This window comes from Vigna radiata, chromosome 5 (assembly GCF_000741045.1).
Source record: "Vigna radiata var. radiata cultivar VC1973A chromosome 5, Vradiata_ver6, whole genome shotgun sequence".
In the NCBI taxonomy this organism is placed as follows: domain Eukaryota; kingdom Viridiplantae; phylum Streptophyta; class Magnoliopsida; order Fabales; family Fabaceae; genus Vigna; species Vigna radiata.
In genome coordinates this window covers 20,483,585-20,501,963 of record NC_028355.1, presented here as the reverse complement: position 1 = coordinate 20,501,963, position 18,379 = coordinate 20,483,585, and the positions used below count along the sequence as shown (strand labels likewise).

Here is an 18,379-nt window from a genome sequence, read left to right as displayed (position 1 = left end):
CGTTTTAGTGATATGACAATGCTTGTGTTCAGCTCTACCATTTTGGTTGAGTGTATGATGGTAGAACATAAGATGAAGAATTCCATTTTCATGTAACAAATTCTGGACTTTTTTTTGTTGTGAATTCGGTGCCACCATCACTTTAGAATGCTTTTATATATATATCAAACTAATTTTCAACAAATTTCTTAAACTAAACATAACATAAAAATCATATTTCAGACACATTAAATGAATCTCGAATGCTCATCAATAAAAATAAATAATATTGAAAACCAAATTTTAAACAAACAAAAACAAGTCGCCGTAAATCACAATGAGCAAATCTAGTTGGGTTCTTTTATTTTTTCATTTTTGTGTGCGATGCACTGGAAACACACATTTCAATGGTAATAATTTTACATTCTTCTCGTTATAGTGTGGATGTACCTAGTTATTTTTTAAATAATTCTGTTATTGTTTTGTATGAATATCTTTATTGGTTTAGTTCAACGGGATTTTGATGACTTTTTCATATATATTAAATGTTTAATTGAATTTTTTATTACATAATTATGTTAATATAATTTTAAATTTATTAAATGCTTGATTAATGTATAATTTGATTAAACTATAAAGCATTTGTAGTTTATATTAAGGTGTATTGTTAGTTTATATCAATATTTATTATAATTTTAGAAGTAAATATTAAGTGAATTTTATTTTTCTTGAGATTTAGTAGAATTGATTAATCTTTAATTGTTTGTGTATTAAATTTTGAATGATATGATCGGATTATTTGGAAAAAAATTATAATTTATTAATATATGTATATTAAATTTATATATATATTTTAATTACCACTAACTAGAAATGTATGATATTCCATCATACTATTCTTTACATTAAATAAAATATGATTATAATAATTTTGTTAAGATAATGTATTCGAAATTTGGTTATAATAGAGAAGAATAAAATTTAGATTACAGATAAAATTTCCAAGGGGAGTGTTTGTCCCCTTTACACATTCACATTTTTTCTTTCTTTCCACTGTGACCAAACAGAGAGAAGAGTTTCCATGGCGGATCCCTATTACCCATATAGTTTTCCGGCAGCTGCCGACGGAGGTACTCTCTGGTATTCCCTACTTTTACAATTTTTCAATAATTCTTTCCCATTTTTAATTCGATCGCACAGACATGTGAAACTACAAAACCGAACCAGTTTTACGTGCTTTAACCATTGGATTCGGATCAGCTGTTAGTTTCTTAAAATTTCGACAATTTCTTTTATTCTTCAACACTAAACCCTAAACAAGTTATATGATAGAAATGGAGCATCAGTAATAAGATTCTGGTTCTTATTTTTCTTTAAGGTTAAACTATTGACCTAGTCCTTATAATTGTGTCCATTTTGAGTTTTAATTTTTACAAGGAAATTGTGGGTTTTAGTCCATGATACAAAGTTATTTTGATCCCCATTCAGAACACCAAACATTTTGGTGATTCGAAACTGCTAAAAAAATTATCAGAGGAAACTTTTTGATGTTCTAGAATCCATGTTTGGATAATCGTAAGATGATGGGACTTAAACCTAGCCGCAAGAGCTTTTTAGCTCTGTTAAAATATGGCAAAAACTATTAAAGGACTAGCTTACAATTTTAACATAGGAACTAAAGCTCAAATTGACAAAACTATATCGATGAAATAAACCCTTAAACCTCTTATTACCGAAAATAATGTTTATGTTTTGACCACTGTTTTCGTTCTGTCAGCAAGTATTGCGAGGACCAGCTTTGCTGGATATATTCCAACCGAGCCTTCAAATTCTACTGAACTGCGGGGCACTGGATCAGATTACCTGCAAAGAGATGTAAGAACATTATAATACTATTTTGAGTTACAATGTGATGCCGTGGGGATGAATGTTCATTTTCAATTTTGATTGTTGCTGCAGATAGGCTTGTTTTATAGTGCAGATGATACTTTGGGATCTAGGGTTCATTCTGAGCCTGTTAAGGGTTATTCACCTCTCGCAGATCCTGACCTGACTAAAAAACGAGACATGACACCATTAGGCATTAGTCATGGTGTTTCTGATGTGAACAGTGAAAGAGCATCATCTAAAAACACTTATGATGGTCTGCCTATTTCAGCAGCGGACTCAAACATTCTGTTTGTGGGTGGACTTCCAAATAACTGCACTAGAAGGGAAGTTGGGCGTATCCTTTGTGACTGCTTGTGTGCATATGCATATCGGGCTTTTGTTCCTTGCAAAAATGGATAGGAGCTAAGTATTTTGAGATTAACATTGGATTTACTTATGATATTATGATTTGCCTTATAAGTTAATATCATATGGAGATTAGATCACTTGATAAATTTAATGGTATGCCTGGGAGTGAAATTTTGAAGGGAAAAAGAAGAGGTGAAAATTCTAGTTGGTTTTGTAAACACTAGATAACTCTTATTTTGAAAAGGAAAAAATTGTGCATCTTTGTCTTTTCTTCCGGGATACAATCCCAAGTATACATTGTATTTTGTTGTTATTTTGATACGAAGCCTTGACTTGTGCCCATAGATCTTTTCCGCCCCTTTATTGGCTATAAGGATATTAGAGTTGTTCACAAGGAGCCTAGACGTGTAAGTGTGTTAATTAAGAATTTCATGTTTTACATTTTAGCATATTTCAATAATGTACAATCTACTTTAATAGTCTTGTCCAGGAAAGACAGAAAATGCATATAAGGTCATAAATATTATTTGTTTCTGAGGAATATACAATTTGCTTCTCACCTGTTGCAATGTTCCTCTGGTTAATAATCATGGTAGTCAAAATTTCTAGAATTGCATGATTCTACCCTTCTGCAATGCCTTGGTGAGTTTGTCCATGCTTAGAATTGTTGATGAGCAAAATCGGTAGACTCACAGTCTGGAATTGTAAAAACTTTGGAATCGGCTTGTTTTATGAGTTTGGTGGATCATGATTTTGTCTGCTAACTTTCACAGTTTGGTCAAGTCTCTTTTTTTTCTTTTTTAGTTTTGGCCTTCTGAAAATCAGGTTCCAAAACCAACTTTTCTGTAACCCCAACACTAAGAATCAAGGAAAACACCTTCACTGGCATCACTTCATCAACTTCTTGCTCAAATTCTGCCTCCTTTTTAACCCAAACCCCAAAACTTTTGTATGAACTGTCATGATTGGTTCTCTTCTCCACCATGTTTTTGAATTGGACTGACTCTCTGTTTGGTTCCTCTGCCTCTTTAGCTTTTTTTTTTTGTGTGGTTCGAGGGTTCTCTTTCTCATTTCATTTGTTCATCTTGCTAGATGGTAGAAATAAGGATCTCTTGAGTGATTAAGATTTTAATTTGGATGATCTATTAGAGGTCTATTCTAGGTATTCATGTTTTGTGTATTGTACTACGAGTACTAGTCACCGCTGCAGTATTTTAATTTGCTTTGTTTGCCATTTATGACTTGTAAATTATGAGTTCTGTATGGAGTAATTTGAGCTTACTTAAGTATTAGCGGTTTTATGTGGATTTACCCCATTAGTATTTATGCTATGTTATATGCATGCACACACATATATGAATTTTATATATCTCGTGGAATCTTATGCATCATGTTACGATTCCCTTGATTTACAATTCAGTTTCCCCTTCCAAGTCTGAATAATAGAATCTTGAGTTTGACTACCTTGTTAGTAATACATTAGCTTTGGTAGGTAGATATATTAAGTGTAGAGTGCTAATCTATGCTATTTCTTTGTGCTCCATTTATTATGAATAATGAATCGTTTTTAAATGGCTGGGATTCTGCAGAGCGATGACAAGGCTATGACTTTGTGTTTTGTGGAGTTTGTTGACTCGAAATGTGCTCTCACTGCCCTGGAAGCCCTGCAAGGTATTTGTTTTTTCTGGATTGATATAATTCAGTTTTATTTCCATGAACAGTCCTGAGGATGTTAGGGAAAAAATAGAAATGTGTGAATGTAGGCTAGTGAATAATATGGAATCTCTGATTCTATGGTGGGTTGTGGATACAGATACAGAACACTAACACTTATTTATGCCAGTATTCTAAAGTATCAGTGCTATCCCCCCAACTATAAGTTACTAAGCACTAACTTGGTCAGACTTGTAATGAATAAATAACCATCTTAAATATTATAATGACTCGAAGTTTAAGACATCTAACAATTTATGTTGTAACTAAGAGTCTTTTGTCTGTAAATTGTGTTTTCACCGGAAACAGCTTCTCTTCTTTGGATGTCAATAATATCTATTTTTTTTATATATAGTTTATTCTTATTTGAACCGCATAGTCATAAAAAAAAGAGTTGAATTTTATGAGTAAATTTCTAGTATTGCTTTATATCCATATAGTAAATATAATCTAGAAGTACAGTGTTTGTTAGAAGGTGTACTACAGATAAACTTAGCCTTTGGTTGTAGATTGTCAATTTGAAGTTTAAATTAAAATGTCTTTAAACATATGTATGTGTGTGGGTTGTATACTCAAGGGTAAAACTTAATGCAGGCTACAAGTTTGATGATAAAAAGCCTGACTCGCCAACCCTAAAAATACAGTTTGCGCACTTTCCATTCCGTCTACCGTCTGATCATGGCAACAGCATAACAACATGACACAGACGGCTGGACATTCATTCCTTGGGTGTAATGGATTTTGATGGTGCTCAGGTGAACCCTATCAGATAGAGGTATTCACTTTTATACTCCGAGTTTTAGGTTAGACCTTCCTGGCTGTTGAACGTAGGATATGGATATGCAAGAAGTCTGGCAATCGGACAATTTTTAATCTAAAATATGTTGATAGAATTTTCATTATATTTTGGCCCCTATTTTCAGTTAGCCTCTCCAATCACCGGATTAAGGCCGTGGCTTGTACATTTGAGTTTTGACCCTCTTATATCTGACAATGGTTGAAGTTCATGTATTCGGCTGCTCATTCAATCTTTTATGCCCAAGAAGATAGTTGTAACTATGGTCAGGAGCTGTAGAAATCATACTAATAGTTTGGAGTTGGCTCAGTATGCATTCGGGCTACATTATATCAGTAAATCATGGCATGCTACGTGTCTGATTTTTGTCAGAATCTAAACATTGCATTGCTTTAAGCTGTATACGCTATCCAGAGATACCCGTTCTCCTGGTGTTTGAATTTTATCCAAAGCTGATTTAATGGTCAGCCTTACGTCGAAGATTAATGCATAGTGCAAGATTCCAAATAACGATGATCATTGCCTCGTGATGATGATTGATGTTGAGGTATCGTGCTTGTCTGCTAATAATTGGTGGGGTATTAAAAATTACTGATGCACTTTTTTGCTACTCTTCAGGGATTGCTCTTAGACATGTCCGATGGCTACACCGATTTCTCAGTGATTCGTAAACTATTTAAGCCCTGTAGCCAATGGTGTGTGTGTGTGTGTGTGTATATATATATATATATATATATATATATATATATATATATATATGGGTCGCTATACGTAAATTGAACTCCAGACAAAAAAGAAACATGAAAATACTATGGCCTAATCGAGACACATCCTATATTATTATGTGAAATATAAGTAGAAATAGAGGGCAAGAGAACAAATGTGAATATAAAGTTTCATACAAGCTAGGAATGATAAGTGGAATTACGTGTAATTGAGAAGAGCTTTTAAACTTAATACGTGTGATGCTGAAATTTTATTTAATGATTTGGTTGTAATTTATTGAAGATGATCCTTTTAATGTTGTATCCTCTCGAATACTCAATAAGTGGTATTGAGGTCGATAATTCAAAGTGATTATTTGTTCATATTAATATATAACAAAAATGAAAAAGGAGTTAAGTGTTATGACTGAATATTCATGGATAAGAAAAGACTTTTGCTAGAGGATATAAAAACATATGAAAGAGTGAGGAAGCCAACATAGGATGGGAATGGGTATATGGATACTTTTGAATATATATATATATATATATATATATATATATATATATATATATATATATATATATATATTTTAAATAAGATTATTTAAATATAATTATTTAAAATATAAATTCAAACAAAAATCTTATCTTAAAATAAAACCTCACAATAAAATATTCGTACAAAAACATATGGTATCAAAGTCATTTATTCCTATCCTATTTCCACACATTGTATCAAAGTTTATGGTTTAACTTGGTAAAACGTTAACATGGGTAGAATGGAATTGACAATAGATTCACGTAAGAAGATTATTTATGTCGAAAATCTTCTTAGTAGTAAATAAAAGTATGGAGATGTAATACCTTTTCAAAATGTGCATGTCCAGAACTATGCAAGATCAATTACTAAGCTTTAGGATTTCTTACACTCTGTCAAATTTTTTGGTGCACCCTATCAAAAACCTCAAAAAAATTCGAATGTTTTAATGTGTTCAAAAAGAATTTCGGAATGATAAGATGTTGGGATCGTTGATTAAGTTCTAAGGTTCACCATTGAATATTTGTGGATAAAAAGTACTTTACTTTGAGGGGAAGATTGTTTGAGAACCATTGTAGATGTGAAGTTCTACGTTTAAGTGAGAATAATTTGTGTGCATATTATCTTCAAATTTATTTGAACCTTAAACATTTTTTTAAGTGTTTTTATCTTTAAGGATTTAAAAATAATTTATTTTCTAAATATCATTTTTCATTTCGTGTGATTTTATTTCTAAATATGTTATTCGTAATAACTAATTCATTGAACTTAAATAAATAAGAGTAGTTTATCTTACAAATAAAACTAATGTCGATTGTAATATCTATATCTACATAGAGTGATAATTCCTTTTTTTTTGTGTACAATTTTTAAAATTTTCCCTTTAAATAAAAATTATTTTAAATTAAAATAGTTACATTTCTAATTTTATCCTTTAAATGATTATTAATTTAAATTTAATTATTTTATAAATTAAATAAATTATTTCATGATTTTATCCTTTTAAATCATTATTTATTTTACAGTAAAAAAAAGATACATACGGACGTATTTCCACTAGTATAGATGTTAAAAATCAAACTAATCCAATTTAAAAAGTGAAAATTGTAAAATATTAACTTCGTCGTATTGTGTTCTGTTTTTTTCTTTTTCAAATAACATGGTTTGGATTTATAGGTTGAAAACTAACCTAAACCAAATCAAATTAAACCGCCGGACAATGTATATATTATTTAATTTTTTATTATTATTCAGATTTATAATTTTGATTATGTTTTAATTTATATAGAATATAGATCTTAACATTTATCAATTGGAATTATTTTTTGCTAATGTTGAAATTATATTGACAGCGACAAATATGCGATAATGTTTTAATGGTGAATGGTGGTTCAATAAGTAGCAAAATTATTTAATGTAAAAAATAACCAAACAAGATAACACCATATTAGTAATACTCTTGACACTTAGTTTGGTTCTTCTACAAAATAGCTTTTTGGGTATGAGTTCCACAAGTAATTTACTGCATATAGTTTGCTTCTTCTACAAATTATACTTGTTACAAAGTATAACATCATAAAAGAACCAAAGTGCATATTTTAAAGTTTGAGCAAAAGTGCAAAGGATTGAGAACCAAGAAAAAATAAAGTCAAACAACCAAATAAACTAAGTTAACTAATAAAGCACACACCATTATTGAAATGTGCACCTTCGATTGGCAGCTTTTTTTGTCCTGAGTGCTTAGGACAAATAGTAAAATAGGTTTGGAAGCCATTCTCAAATTAAAAGATTAGGTTATGGCTTATTTCATTTCTTTTTGAAAAGAAAGTGTGCAACCATCCATTCTTCACCGTTATTATATCCGAAAAGTTCCGCCACAGCTATGAAGAATGTTCTCCAATAGGCAATCCACTTGGTAGCTGAATCATTGCCATACGTTGATTGCATAATTGGCTTGATGTAAGTCATTCTCTGGTCCATCCTTTTCAGCCATTCTTCACTGCAACATATATTCATTTTTTTTAGAAGTGGGTTCGAACTTGCTTTGTAAACAAATTCAACTACAGGTGGAGTATGACATGATTGCTGTAAAGTCATTGAGCAGTCAAGTTGATTCTAACCTGGTCTGTGCGTAGTGTTTACCATTTACCAGCCAATGGTTGATGACTGTAACATCATCCTACATACATCACCAGAGAAGACAGTTAGTTACTAGTGAGCTGATTCTGGACGTGATATAAAGGTGTTAAACAAAAGTATAGCAGATACTTCTTTCTTTTCCCGTTTTTTCTTGTAAGGAGACAGTTTTTTTCCTTCATATAACACAAGGCAACATTTGACGGGATACAGAGATACCATTTGTTAATAACAAAGCTGGCACAAGAAGCATAGGAAACTCACTTGAAAATAAAGAAGTAGATTTGCTGAAGGCATGGTTCCTCCAGTAAAGAAGTATCTTGTAATCCAGTCATCTTCATTTTTGTCCTTCATGAAGAAGTAGCAAGTAGTAGGTAAATGAATTANATCTATGAAAANTTGAAANCTCACTAGCNTTGTTAATGCATTGACTAATATATATCACAAATATAACATCNCAATGGNCAAGTNGTTNAACAGTGTAGTATTGGGTTCACCTCAAAGTGGTAGGCAAATGCTTTGTGGCAGAAGTAATNCACAAATAAAAGGCNATCTTCTTTCATCCATTTGGATATCTTCTTCAGAAGGTCTTTGTAGTTCTTCATATGCTGCATCAAGGTCAAAGCTGACTCTAAAATACAAGAAAACGTGTCGTTGACACTAATTATTTATTCACAAATCCTAACCTCAAACATTTCTATGGAAAATATTCTGTCGTAAGAAGCCTCCATTTCAAACGTGCTAATATCAGCAACTATAATATTGATATTTTGCAGCTGAAGATCCCTGACAAGAGAGGAGAAGAATGTGATTTTGATCATCGTGCAATATTTATTTAATTCGCAAGCTCAATATCGTTTTCACCAAAGTGTCATCTGGTTAATCATATTTTTCAGAGCCAAATGGCAATGCATAAAGCCTTAAAGCCAACAAGGGGATATCAAGCAGCATACCGGCACTTTTCCTCAATGTAAGCCTTTTGAGTTGTGGAATTGCAGATTCCTGTAACTCTGCAGTTAATGTACTTCTTGGCAATGTATAATGCCAGCGATCCCCAACCACATCCCACATCGAGTACCGTATGACCATCTTTCAGGTTTGATCTGTCGCAGTACAGTTTCAACATTGCTTCTTCAGCATCTTCCAGCGTCGTTGAGGCAGAAGAGAAATAGCAACAGCTGCAGGAGTTCATGCAGTTGGGAATAGTATATTAGCCATAAGGTTGTGAGCGTACTTCATTTTTCTTTCATGCACACATACTTGTCAGTAATTTATTTTGGTAACAACTTAAATCCCTCATATTCATTTTGCAACAGAAAATGACTTGTTTATAATGAATCTTTTCACTTCTGCACGCATAACTTAATCAGTACAGCAAACCTGTTTTAGCTAATCAAGTGAGATCTGGTATGGCTGTTCCCTGTGCCCTGTTCGCACAATTCATCCTGTACTCCCTTTTAGGAAGATTTTGTTGTAAAGGTTTAGGTCCTATGTGATTTTCTTCTCGTCTTTTGTCTTTAAAAGCTGTTACTTAAAATAATTCCTTCCTTGCTACTTAAAAATCAATTTCGCCTGTAAAGTCTACCAGTTTAAAAAATTATTACTGATCTTATTTTATAAACCAAAAAATAGAAACAGTTAAAAGATATTTTCTCATCGTCTGTACCTATTTTGTGATCCTACCTCAAGAGTGCTGCAGGCGGCGAGACTGAGACATCAGCTTAGTTGAGTGTCTGTTTTCTGTCTTTTTTTTTTTTTTATATATAAAATGAAAATCAACTTTCGAAAATATAAATCAAAGAAACATGATCACTATCTACTAATAGCACAGAATCAAAGGAATTTTTTAGGTAAAGTTACCAATCGACCACAAAATCATTTTACAAGTACCTGTATTTGAGATTGCTTCCAAGGACGAGCTTGAAGAAAGCGGTTGGTAGTTCATAATGTTGAGATTTTGGCTTCTCGGTGTTGATTGCTATGGGCATCTCTCGTAAAGCTGAAAGAGCGTGAGACATGAAATTCCTGGTCAAAGTGTTCACTAACCGGACAAAATCAAATGAACTAAAAAAACACATCATTACATTAAGACGTTGCAAAGTAATGTTTTCGTTATTTTTCTTTTTTTATTCCCAGAATGTTATAGTGATTGATTGTTGAAAATGCAGTCATAATCGGGACGAGAGAAATTAAGAAGGTAAGAAATAGTACAATGTGCGAAGTGGAGGAGGTTGAAAAGCTGAAGCTCCGAGTATGTGGTGGAAGAAGAGCGAAGGCGAGTAGCCAAAAGGAGGCGCGTGAGTCTCCTGGTGACGGCGTCAGGGAGTAGGTTGCGCTCAAGTGCAGACAGCATGAGCTTCACCGTTGCATCATACGCAAGCTGCATCATCCCTTCCATGGAAGCCGCAAGGGAACCGTCGGTGCAGAAGCAAGAATCGTAGCACCTACGGTTCTACAATTTTCGGAAAGTGTCTTATCTTCAATCTACCTGTACTTTTTTTTTATTAGCATTATTATTATTATTATTTTAATAATAATAATTATTATTCTTATTATTTGCGTCCAATTTTCATGATAAATAAAAAATTAAAAAATATTATTATAAAATTATTAAAATTTGCATTAAAGTTATAAAAATTAATAAAAAAACTCCGTTATAAAGTAAATTGTCATTTATCGTCATAATTACACAATTGCAGTAATTATTATTATTTTATTTGCTATAGAAAGTGGAAGAATAAATGTCTTGATATTTATATTTTTAGCATGAAATTATCTTATCAAATGATATCATGGATTGTTATTAGTTCATTATGTTATATAAATTCTTAATTATACAAATGAAGAATGAGAGATTGACAATATCATGGAAAATCATCGAATAACACCAACATAATTTAAAAGACCAACTTATGAGATAAAATATATGATGTTTAAATTTAATTTCTATAGATTCAATTGTGTCAACTTATTTAAGATATTTTCTTTTTCATAATTTTTACTTTTATATTAAAGTCTTACTCATAATCTTATTAATATTTTATTAGGTTATTACATAAATACGTATTTTCAAGATAAAAAAAACAATCTTTTAACGTTATCTTTCATAGTCTTATTTAAAATCTTGAATGTTGTTACCTTTTATGTTGCATGGTTCAACCTAGCTCTTTACATCCCTCAATATAGATATTCTAAATAAACTATCTTAGAGTAACATTTGCTAATAAACATAATTTATTTGTATTCAATAATAATTTCCATTTCAATTCAAATATTCACCGTAATTATTTTAATTTTTTATTCTATCTTTCAATAATCAAAACTCAATTTAAGTTTCAAAGATTTTATTCAAAGTATGTGGCTAAAAAAGTTTAACTACATCTTATAAAATATAAACACTTAAATGTATTTAAAAATTTTTACATAAAAAAAACTTTTAAATGTAAAATTTATTTCTTAAATTTAAATAAAGAAATATAATTTATTAAATATAAAAAAAAACACCTTATAAATAATGATTTCACAAAAGTCACCACCATTTTTCAATAAAAAGGTTTAAAAAAATAAAGATAATCATTTTAAGTCGTTACTTCTAAAGATAACTTATCAATTCTCGTAATTTTTTTTAAAAGATCTAAATAGTTAAATTCTCGGAGTAATTGCATTTTTTCGATGCAAAACTTTATAAGGTTATTGGTTGTAGGAACTATCACACACGTTGCCCAGTCAATTAAGATTTTCTTTTTACTGATGATAATAGAGTTATTTTATTATTTAAATTATTGAAATAATTTTGTTTTGTAAATTACCATTATTTCTTCCTTAATATTAGTGAGACTTTTCTTAGTCAAGATCGATAAGATAATTGTTATGAATATAAATTAGATTTCTTTTAATTGATGTATGTCTAATTATTATTTTTTTGTTGGTGTGAATTTTTTTATATCATCGATAGATGTATTATTTTTCGGGTGTTGCTCCCTACACCTTCCAAGCGGACCTGTACCTCCCCATTAATTTAGTTTATTTCAAAAATATTCTACATCTCTCCACTATTTTCTTTTATTCCAAAAATACCCTACACCTCTCCACTATCCTTAACATTCTTTTTCTTTCTCTCTCTACATTAATGGGGCATTCACATGGTTCAGATTTGAATTTGTAACATACTACAAAATATAAAATTAAGAGGAAACTTCAATATTAGTATTTTTACCAATTCTATTTTATAAAATTAAAAGTTAGATGCAAATACAAAATAATAAACATAATAATATTAATAGTAAATAATGATATATTATTATTATATACTAACTTTATAATGACGAAAGAACTAAATAAATTCTAAATTTTTAACAAATAACTTTTTTTTTTTTATATTTTAAGTATTTAATAATATTTTTATATTATTTATCTAATAAATTAAATATTTTATTCAAGTTATTTGAGTCAAACATGTCGGTGAATTAAAACATAATATAATGTTAAAAATTATAGATATTATATGTAAAAAAAAATATACATGCATATAAACATTTTTCTAGAAATTTAGAACAAAATTTTACCATTTATTAAGTAATTTGAAAAGAAAAAAATATATTCAANAANGAAAATAAGATTGAATCAAACTTATTTAAGAAAATATATCTAACTTCAAATTTAAGTCATGTAAATGTTCTATTATTTAGCCATATAAATGCTCCATTAATGTAGAGAGAGAAAGAGAAAGATGGTTAATGATAGTTGGGAGGTGTAGGGTATTTTTGGAATAAAAGAAAATAGTGGAGAGTTATAAAATATTTTTGAAATAAATTAAATTAATAGGAAGGTACAGGTCCTACTTGGGGAGATGTAGAGAGCAACACCCTTATTTTTCACGTTTGTTATTAATTTTTTTAGTGTTATCTAGAAAATTTTCAGCTAAGATTAATAAGAATTGTTTTTCACCAATGTCAATTGGGGAGCATATTCGGTTAACTTTTATGACAAAAAAAAAAAAGTAAACAAAAATTATCAACTATTATAATGTTATAAAAATAACATTTTAATCTAAATAATTATAATTAGCATTAACTTAAAACAATCTTGTTTAATGTTCAACATAAAAAAATTATATCACTCGATATAATCTGGATGACAAAAAATAACATCAATAAAAAAAAATATTACTACTAAAAAAACATTAAATAAACTTAAAATGCCAAAACCCCGCAATTGGAAGCAAAAACCATTTCATTCAAAAACATGATAAAATTGTAGTTTCAGGGGAAGGAAGGAGACTGAGAATGGAGCGAGCATGCATACGGTCATCTACCTTGCGCTTTACCATGTTTGTTACAAAGTATAACATCATAGAAGAACCAAATTAAAGTTTGAACTAAAGTGCAAAGGATTGAGAACCAAGAGAAAATAAAGTCAAACAACCCAATAAACTAAGTTAACTTATAAACACAGCATTATTGAAATGTGCAACTTCGATTTGGCAGCTTTCTTTGTCCTAAATGGTTAGGACAAATAGTCAAATAGGTTTGGAAGCCCTTCTCAAATTAAAAAATCAGGTTATGGCTTATTTCATTTCTTTTTGAAAAGAAACTGAGCAACCATCCATTCTTCACCGTTATTATATCCGAAAAGTTCCCCCACAGCTATGAAGAATGTTCTCCAATAGGCAGTCCACTTGGTAGCTGAATCATTGCCATACGTTGATTGCATAATTGGCTTGATGTAAGTCATTCTCTTGTCCATTCTTTTCAGCCATTCTTCACTGCGACATGTATTCATTTTTTTTAGAAGTGGTTTCGAACTTGCTTTGTAAATGAATCAATTACCGGTGGAGTATAGCAGATATAAAGGTGTTCATTTAGCAGTGAAGTTGATTCTAACCTGGTCTGTGCGTAGTGTTTACCATTTACCAGCCAATGGTTGATGACTGTAACATCATCCTACATCCATCAGCAAAGAAGACAGTTGGTTACAAGTGAGCTGATTCTGGACGTGATATAAAGGTGTTAAACAAAAGTATAGCAGATACTTCTTTCTTTTCCCGTTTTTTCTTTTAAGGAGACAGTTTTTTTCCTTCATATAACACAAGACAACATTTGACGGGATACAGAGATACCATTTGTTAATAACAAAGCTGGCACAAGAAGCATAGGAAACTCACTTGAAAATAAAGAAGTAGATTTGCTGAAGGCATGGTTCCTCCAGTAAAGAAGTATCTTGTAATCCAGTCATCTTCATTTTTGTCCTTCATGAAGAAGTAGCAAGTAGTAGGTAAATGAATTANATCTATGAAAANTTGAAANCTCACTAGCNTTGTTAATGCATTGACTAATATATATCACAAATATAACATCNCAATGGNCAAGTNGTTNAACAGTGTAGTATTGGGTTCACCTCAAAGTGGTAGGCAAATGCTTTGTGGCAGAAGTAATNCACAAATAAAAGGCNATCTTCTTTCATCCATTTGGATATCTTCTTCAGAAGGTCTTTGTAGTTCTTCATATGCTGCATCAAGGTCAAAGCTGACTCTAAAATACAAGAAAACGTGTCGTTGACACTAATTATTTATTCACAAATCCTAACCTCAAACATTTCTATGGAAAATATTCTGTCGTAAGAAGCCTCCATTTCAAACGTGCTAATATCAACGACTATAATATTGATATTTTGCAGCTGAAGATCCCTGACAAGAGAGGAGAAGAATGTGATTTTGATCATCATGCAATATTTATCTAATTCGCAAGCTCAATATCGTTTTCACCAAAGTGTCATCTGCTTGATCAGATTTTTCAGAGCCAATGCATAAGGCCTTAAAGCCAAGAAGGGGATATCAAGCAGCATACCGGCACTTTTCCTCAATGTAAGCCTTTTGAGTTGTGGAATTGCAGATTCCTGTAACTCTGCAGTTAATGTACTTCTTGGCAATGTATAATGCCAGCGATCCCCAACCACATCCCACATCGAGTACCGTATGACCATCTTTCAGGTTTGATCTGTCGCAGTACAGTTTCAACATTGCTTCTTCAGCATCTTCCAGCGTCGTTGAGGCAGAAGAGAAATAGCAACAGCTGCAGGAGTTCATGCAGTTGGGAATAGTATATTAGCCATAAGGTTGTGAGCGTACTTCATTTTTCTTTCATGCACACATACTTGTCAGTAATTTATTTTGGTAACAACTTAAATCCCTCATATTCATTTTGCAACAGAAAATGACTTGTTTATAATGAATCTTTTCACTTCTGCACGCATAACTTAATCAGTACAGCAAACCTGTTTTAGCTAATCAAGTGAGATCTGGTATGGCTGTTCCCTGTGCCCTGTTCGCACAATTCATCCTGTACTCCCTTTTAGGAAGATTTTGTTGTAAAGGTTTAGGTCCTATGTGATTTTCTTCTCGTCTTTTGTCTTTAAAAGCTGTTACTTAAAATAATTCCTTCCTTGCTACTTAAAAATCAATTTCGCCTGTAAAGTCTACCAGTTTAAAAAATTATTACTGATCTTATTTTATAAACCAAAAAATAGAAACAGTTAAAAGATATTTTCTCATCGTCTGTACCTATTTTGTGATCCTACCTCAAGAGTGCTGCAGGCGGCGAGACTGAGACATCAGCTTAGTTGAGTGTCTGTTTTCTGTCTTTTTTTTTTTTTTATATATAAAATGAAAATCAACTTTCGAAAATATAAATCAAAGAAACATGATCACTATCTACTAATAGCACAGAATCAAAGGAATTTTTTAGGTAAAGTTACCAATCGACAACAAAATCATTTTACAAGTACCTGTATTTGAGATTGCTTCCAAGGACGAGCTTGAAGAAAGCGGTTGGTAGTTCATAATGTTGAGATTTTGGCTTCTCGGTGTTGATTGCTATGGGCATCTCTCGTAAAGCTAAAAGAGCGTGAGACATGAAATTCCTGGTCAAATTGTTCACTAACCGGACAAAATCAAATGAACTAAAAATAACACATTATTGCATTAAGATGTTCAAAGTAATGTTTTCGTTATTTTTCTTTTTTTGACTCCCAGAATGTTATAGTGATTGATTGTTGCATTCATAATCGCGACGAGAGAAATGAAGAAGGTAAGAAATAGTACAGTGTGCGAAGTGGAGGAGGTTGAAATGCTGAAGCTCCGAGGATGTGGTGGAAGAAGAGCGAAGGCGAGTAGCCAAAAGGAGGCGGGTGAGTCTTCTGGTGACGGCGTCAGGGAGTAGGTTGCGCTCAAGTGCAGACAGCATGAGCTTCACCGTTGCATCATATGCAAGCTGCACCATCCCTTCCATGGAAGCCGCAGGGGAACGCAGAACCAAGAATGGTAGCACGTACTGTTCTACAGTTCTCGACAAGTGTCTTATCGTACTATTCTTTTTTTTTTTTATTTATTTATTTATTATTATTATTATTATTATTATTATTATTATTATTATTATTATTATTATTATTATTATTATTATTACGGGTCCATTTTTCATTATAATAAAAAATAAAATCAATTAAAAAATATTATTATAAAATTGTTAAAATTTGCATTAAAGTTATAAAAATTGATAAAAATACTCCGTTATAAAGGTAAATTTTCATTTATTGTCATAATTACACAATAAAATAACATGCAATAGCAGTAACTATTATTATTTTATTTGCTATAGAAAGTGGGAGAATAAATGTCTTGATATTTATAATTTTAGCATGAAATTATCTTATCAAATGATATCATGGATTGTTATTAGTTCATTACGTTATATAAATTATTAACTATACAAATGAAAAATGAGACCATAACAATATAATAGCAATTCATCCAATAACACCAACATATTTTAAAAGACCAACTCAAGAGATAAAATATATGATGTTTAATTTAATTTTTATAGATTTGTGCCAACTCATTTAAAATATTTTCTTTTTCAAAATTTTTACTTTTATACTGAAGTCTTACTCATAATTTATTAATATTTTATTAGGTTATTTCATAAATATGTACTTTCAAGACAAAAAAAATAAAAATCTTTTAACGTTATAATTCATAGTCTTATTTAAAATCTTGAATTTTGTTACTTTTTATGTTGCATGGTTCAAGCCAGATTACCTCCCTCAATATAGATATTCTAATAATAAATAGTCTTACTGTATCATTTCCTTAAAAAAATAATTTAATTATATTAAATTATAATTTCCATTTTAATTCAAATATTCATCGTAATTATTTTCAATTTTTATTCTATCTTTCAATAAACAAAACTTAATTTAGCTTAAGTTGCAAAGATTTTATTCAAAGTACGTGGCTAAAAAATTTTAACAACATCTAATAAAATATAAACACTTAAATATATTTAAAAAAAATACAAAAAACAAAACTTTAAATTGTAAATTTAATTCTTAAATTTAAATAAATAAATATAATTTTTTAAATTAATATAAAAAAAAACACCTGCTAAATAATGAATTCACAAAAGTCTCTACCATTATAACAACTTTTTAATAAAAAGGTTACAAAATTAAAGATAATAATTACATAACTTATCAATTTTCGTAATTTAAAAAAAATCTAAAAAATAAATTCTTGAAGTAATTGCATTATTTTGATGTAAAACTTTAAACTCAGTTTGACCCACAACAGATTGGTCATCAAGTGAGTCAATCAAATCTCATTTACTTATTAGTAGGTAAAGAAAATTTGAATTAACTCTTCATGGTTGATAGATAAAATGAATTGGCTTATTCGAAATGGTCTCAGTTTTTTTGTCCCAGTTTTGGTTGAAAAAATTCAAAATGGTCCCTATGTTTTTGTGTGTGTTCAATTTGGTCCCAAAGAACGTATTTGGTGTTCAATTAAGTCATTTTCAATAACACCGTTTAAATTGTTAACGGTGAATTGTCCAGATGTGCAACTGCATTGTGAGATGTGATTTATTTGCTGACTTGGCATTGTTAGTTGGAATTAGTATTTTTAAATTGTATTTCTAAATCAAACAGATACCAAATCAATAACCCAATCCTTCCCCCACCACCACCACGTCTTCATACACTATCTCCAAACTGAACCAATCCTTGGCTGAATGTGTGAGAAACTCACTCAGTCAATCAAACATTCCACCCCTCCCATGGACCACGCCTCCCAAGCAATAGTCGCTGCCATAGATAACTTCTTCGTCATCATGCTGCCCCTCGTTGGTGTCATCATCCTCAACCTCACCGTGCTACCCCTTTCACCCAACCCGTCTCCTCTCTCACCACCATATCCAACCCTTTCCATCGCATCATCAACAT

General features: G+C 30.9%; 3 protein-coding genes across 3 annotated transcripts; 1 reads left to right on the top strand and 2 right to left on the bottom strand.

Annotated features, from left to right (window-relative positions):
• The first annotated feature begins 962 nt into the window (after positions 1-962).
• On the top strand, positions 963-5,236 carry LOC106762742 (nuclear speckle RNA-binding protein B). Its single transcript, XM_014646789.2, has 6 exons — positions 963-1,109; positions 1,757-1,854; positions 1,939-2,203; positions 2,563-2,624; positions 3,807-3,888; positions 4,525-5,236. Exons 1-6 carry the CDS (start codon positions 1,061-1,063, stop codon positions 4,629-4,631), a joined length of 663 nt encoding a protein of 220 aa, XP_014502275.1. The 5' UTR covers positions 963-1,060; the 3' UTR covers positions 4,632-5,236.
• A 2,210-nt stretch (positions 5,237-7,446) lies between these two features.
• Positions 7,447-10,582, bottom strand: LOC106760918 ((S)-coclaurine N-methyltransferase). The gene is made up of 8 exons (XM_014644362.2): positions 10,319-10,582; positions 9,998-10,106; positions 9,061-9,285; positions 8,794-8,893; positions 8,605-8,715; positions 8,372-8,455; positions 8,092-8,150; positions 7,447-7,970 (listed from the first exon to the last, which is right to left on the bottom strand). Exons 1-8 carry the CDS (start codon positions 10,503-10,505, stop codon positions 7,778-7,780), a joined length of 1,068 nt encoding a protein of 355 aa, XP_014499848.1. The 5' UTR covers positions 10,506-10,582; the 3' UTR covers positions 7,447-7,777.
• Positions 10,583-13,393: 2,811 nt separating this feature from the next.
• Positions 13,394-16,434, bottom strand: LOC106761255 ((S)-coclaurine N-methyltransferase-like). The gene is made up of 8 exons (XM_014644786.2): positions 16,206-16,434; positions 15,890-15,998; positions 14,953-15,177; positions 14,693-14,792; positions 14,504-14,614; positions 14,271-14,354; positions 13,991-14,049; positions 13,394-13,871 (listed from the first exon to the last, which is right to left on the bottom strand). The coding sequence occupies exons 1-8, from the start codon at positions 16,390-16,392 to the stop codon at positions 13,679-13,681; spliced, it is 1,068 nt and encodes a 355-aa protein (XP_014500272.1). The 5' UTR covers positions 16,393-16,434; the 3' UTR covers positions 13,394-13,678.
• Positions 16,435-18,379: the final 1,945 nt, after the last annotated feature.

Bases quoted from the DNA above. Each gene is read 5' to 3' on its own strand.
- LOC106762742 (XM_014646789.2), top strand. From the start codon at position 1,061: ATGGCGGATCCCTATTACCCATATAGTTTTCCGGCAGCTGCCGACGGA. The intron at 1,110-1,756 runs GTACTCTCTGGT...TCGTTCTGTCAG, and splicing joins TCCGGCAGCTGCCGACGGAG to CAAGTATTGCGAGGACCAGC. The intron at 1,855-1,938 runs GTAAGAACATTA...TTGTTGCTGCAG, and splicing joins CAGATTACCTGCAAAGAGAT to ATAGGCTTGTTTTATAGTGC.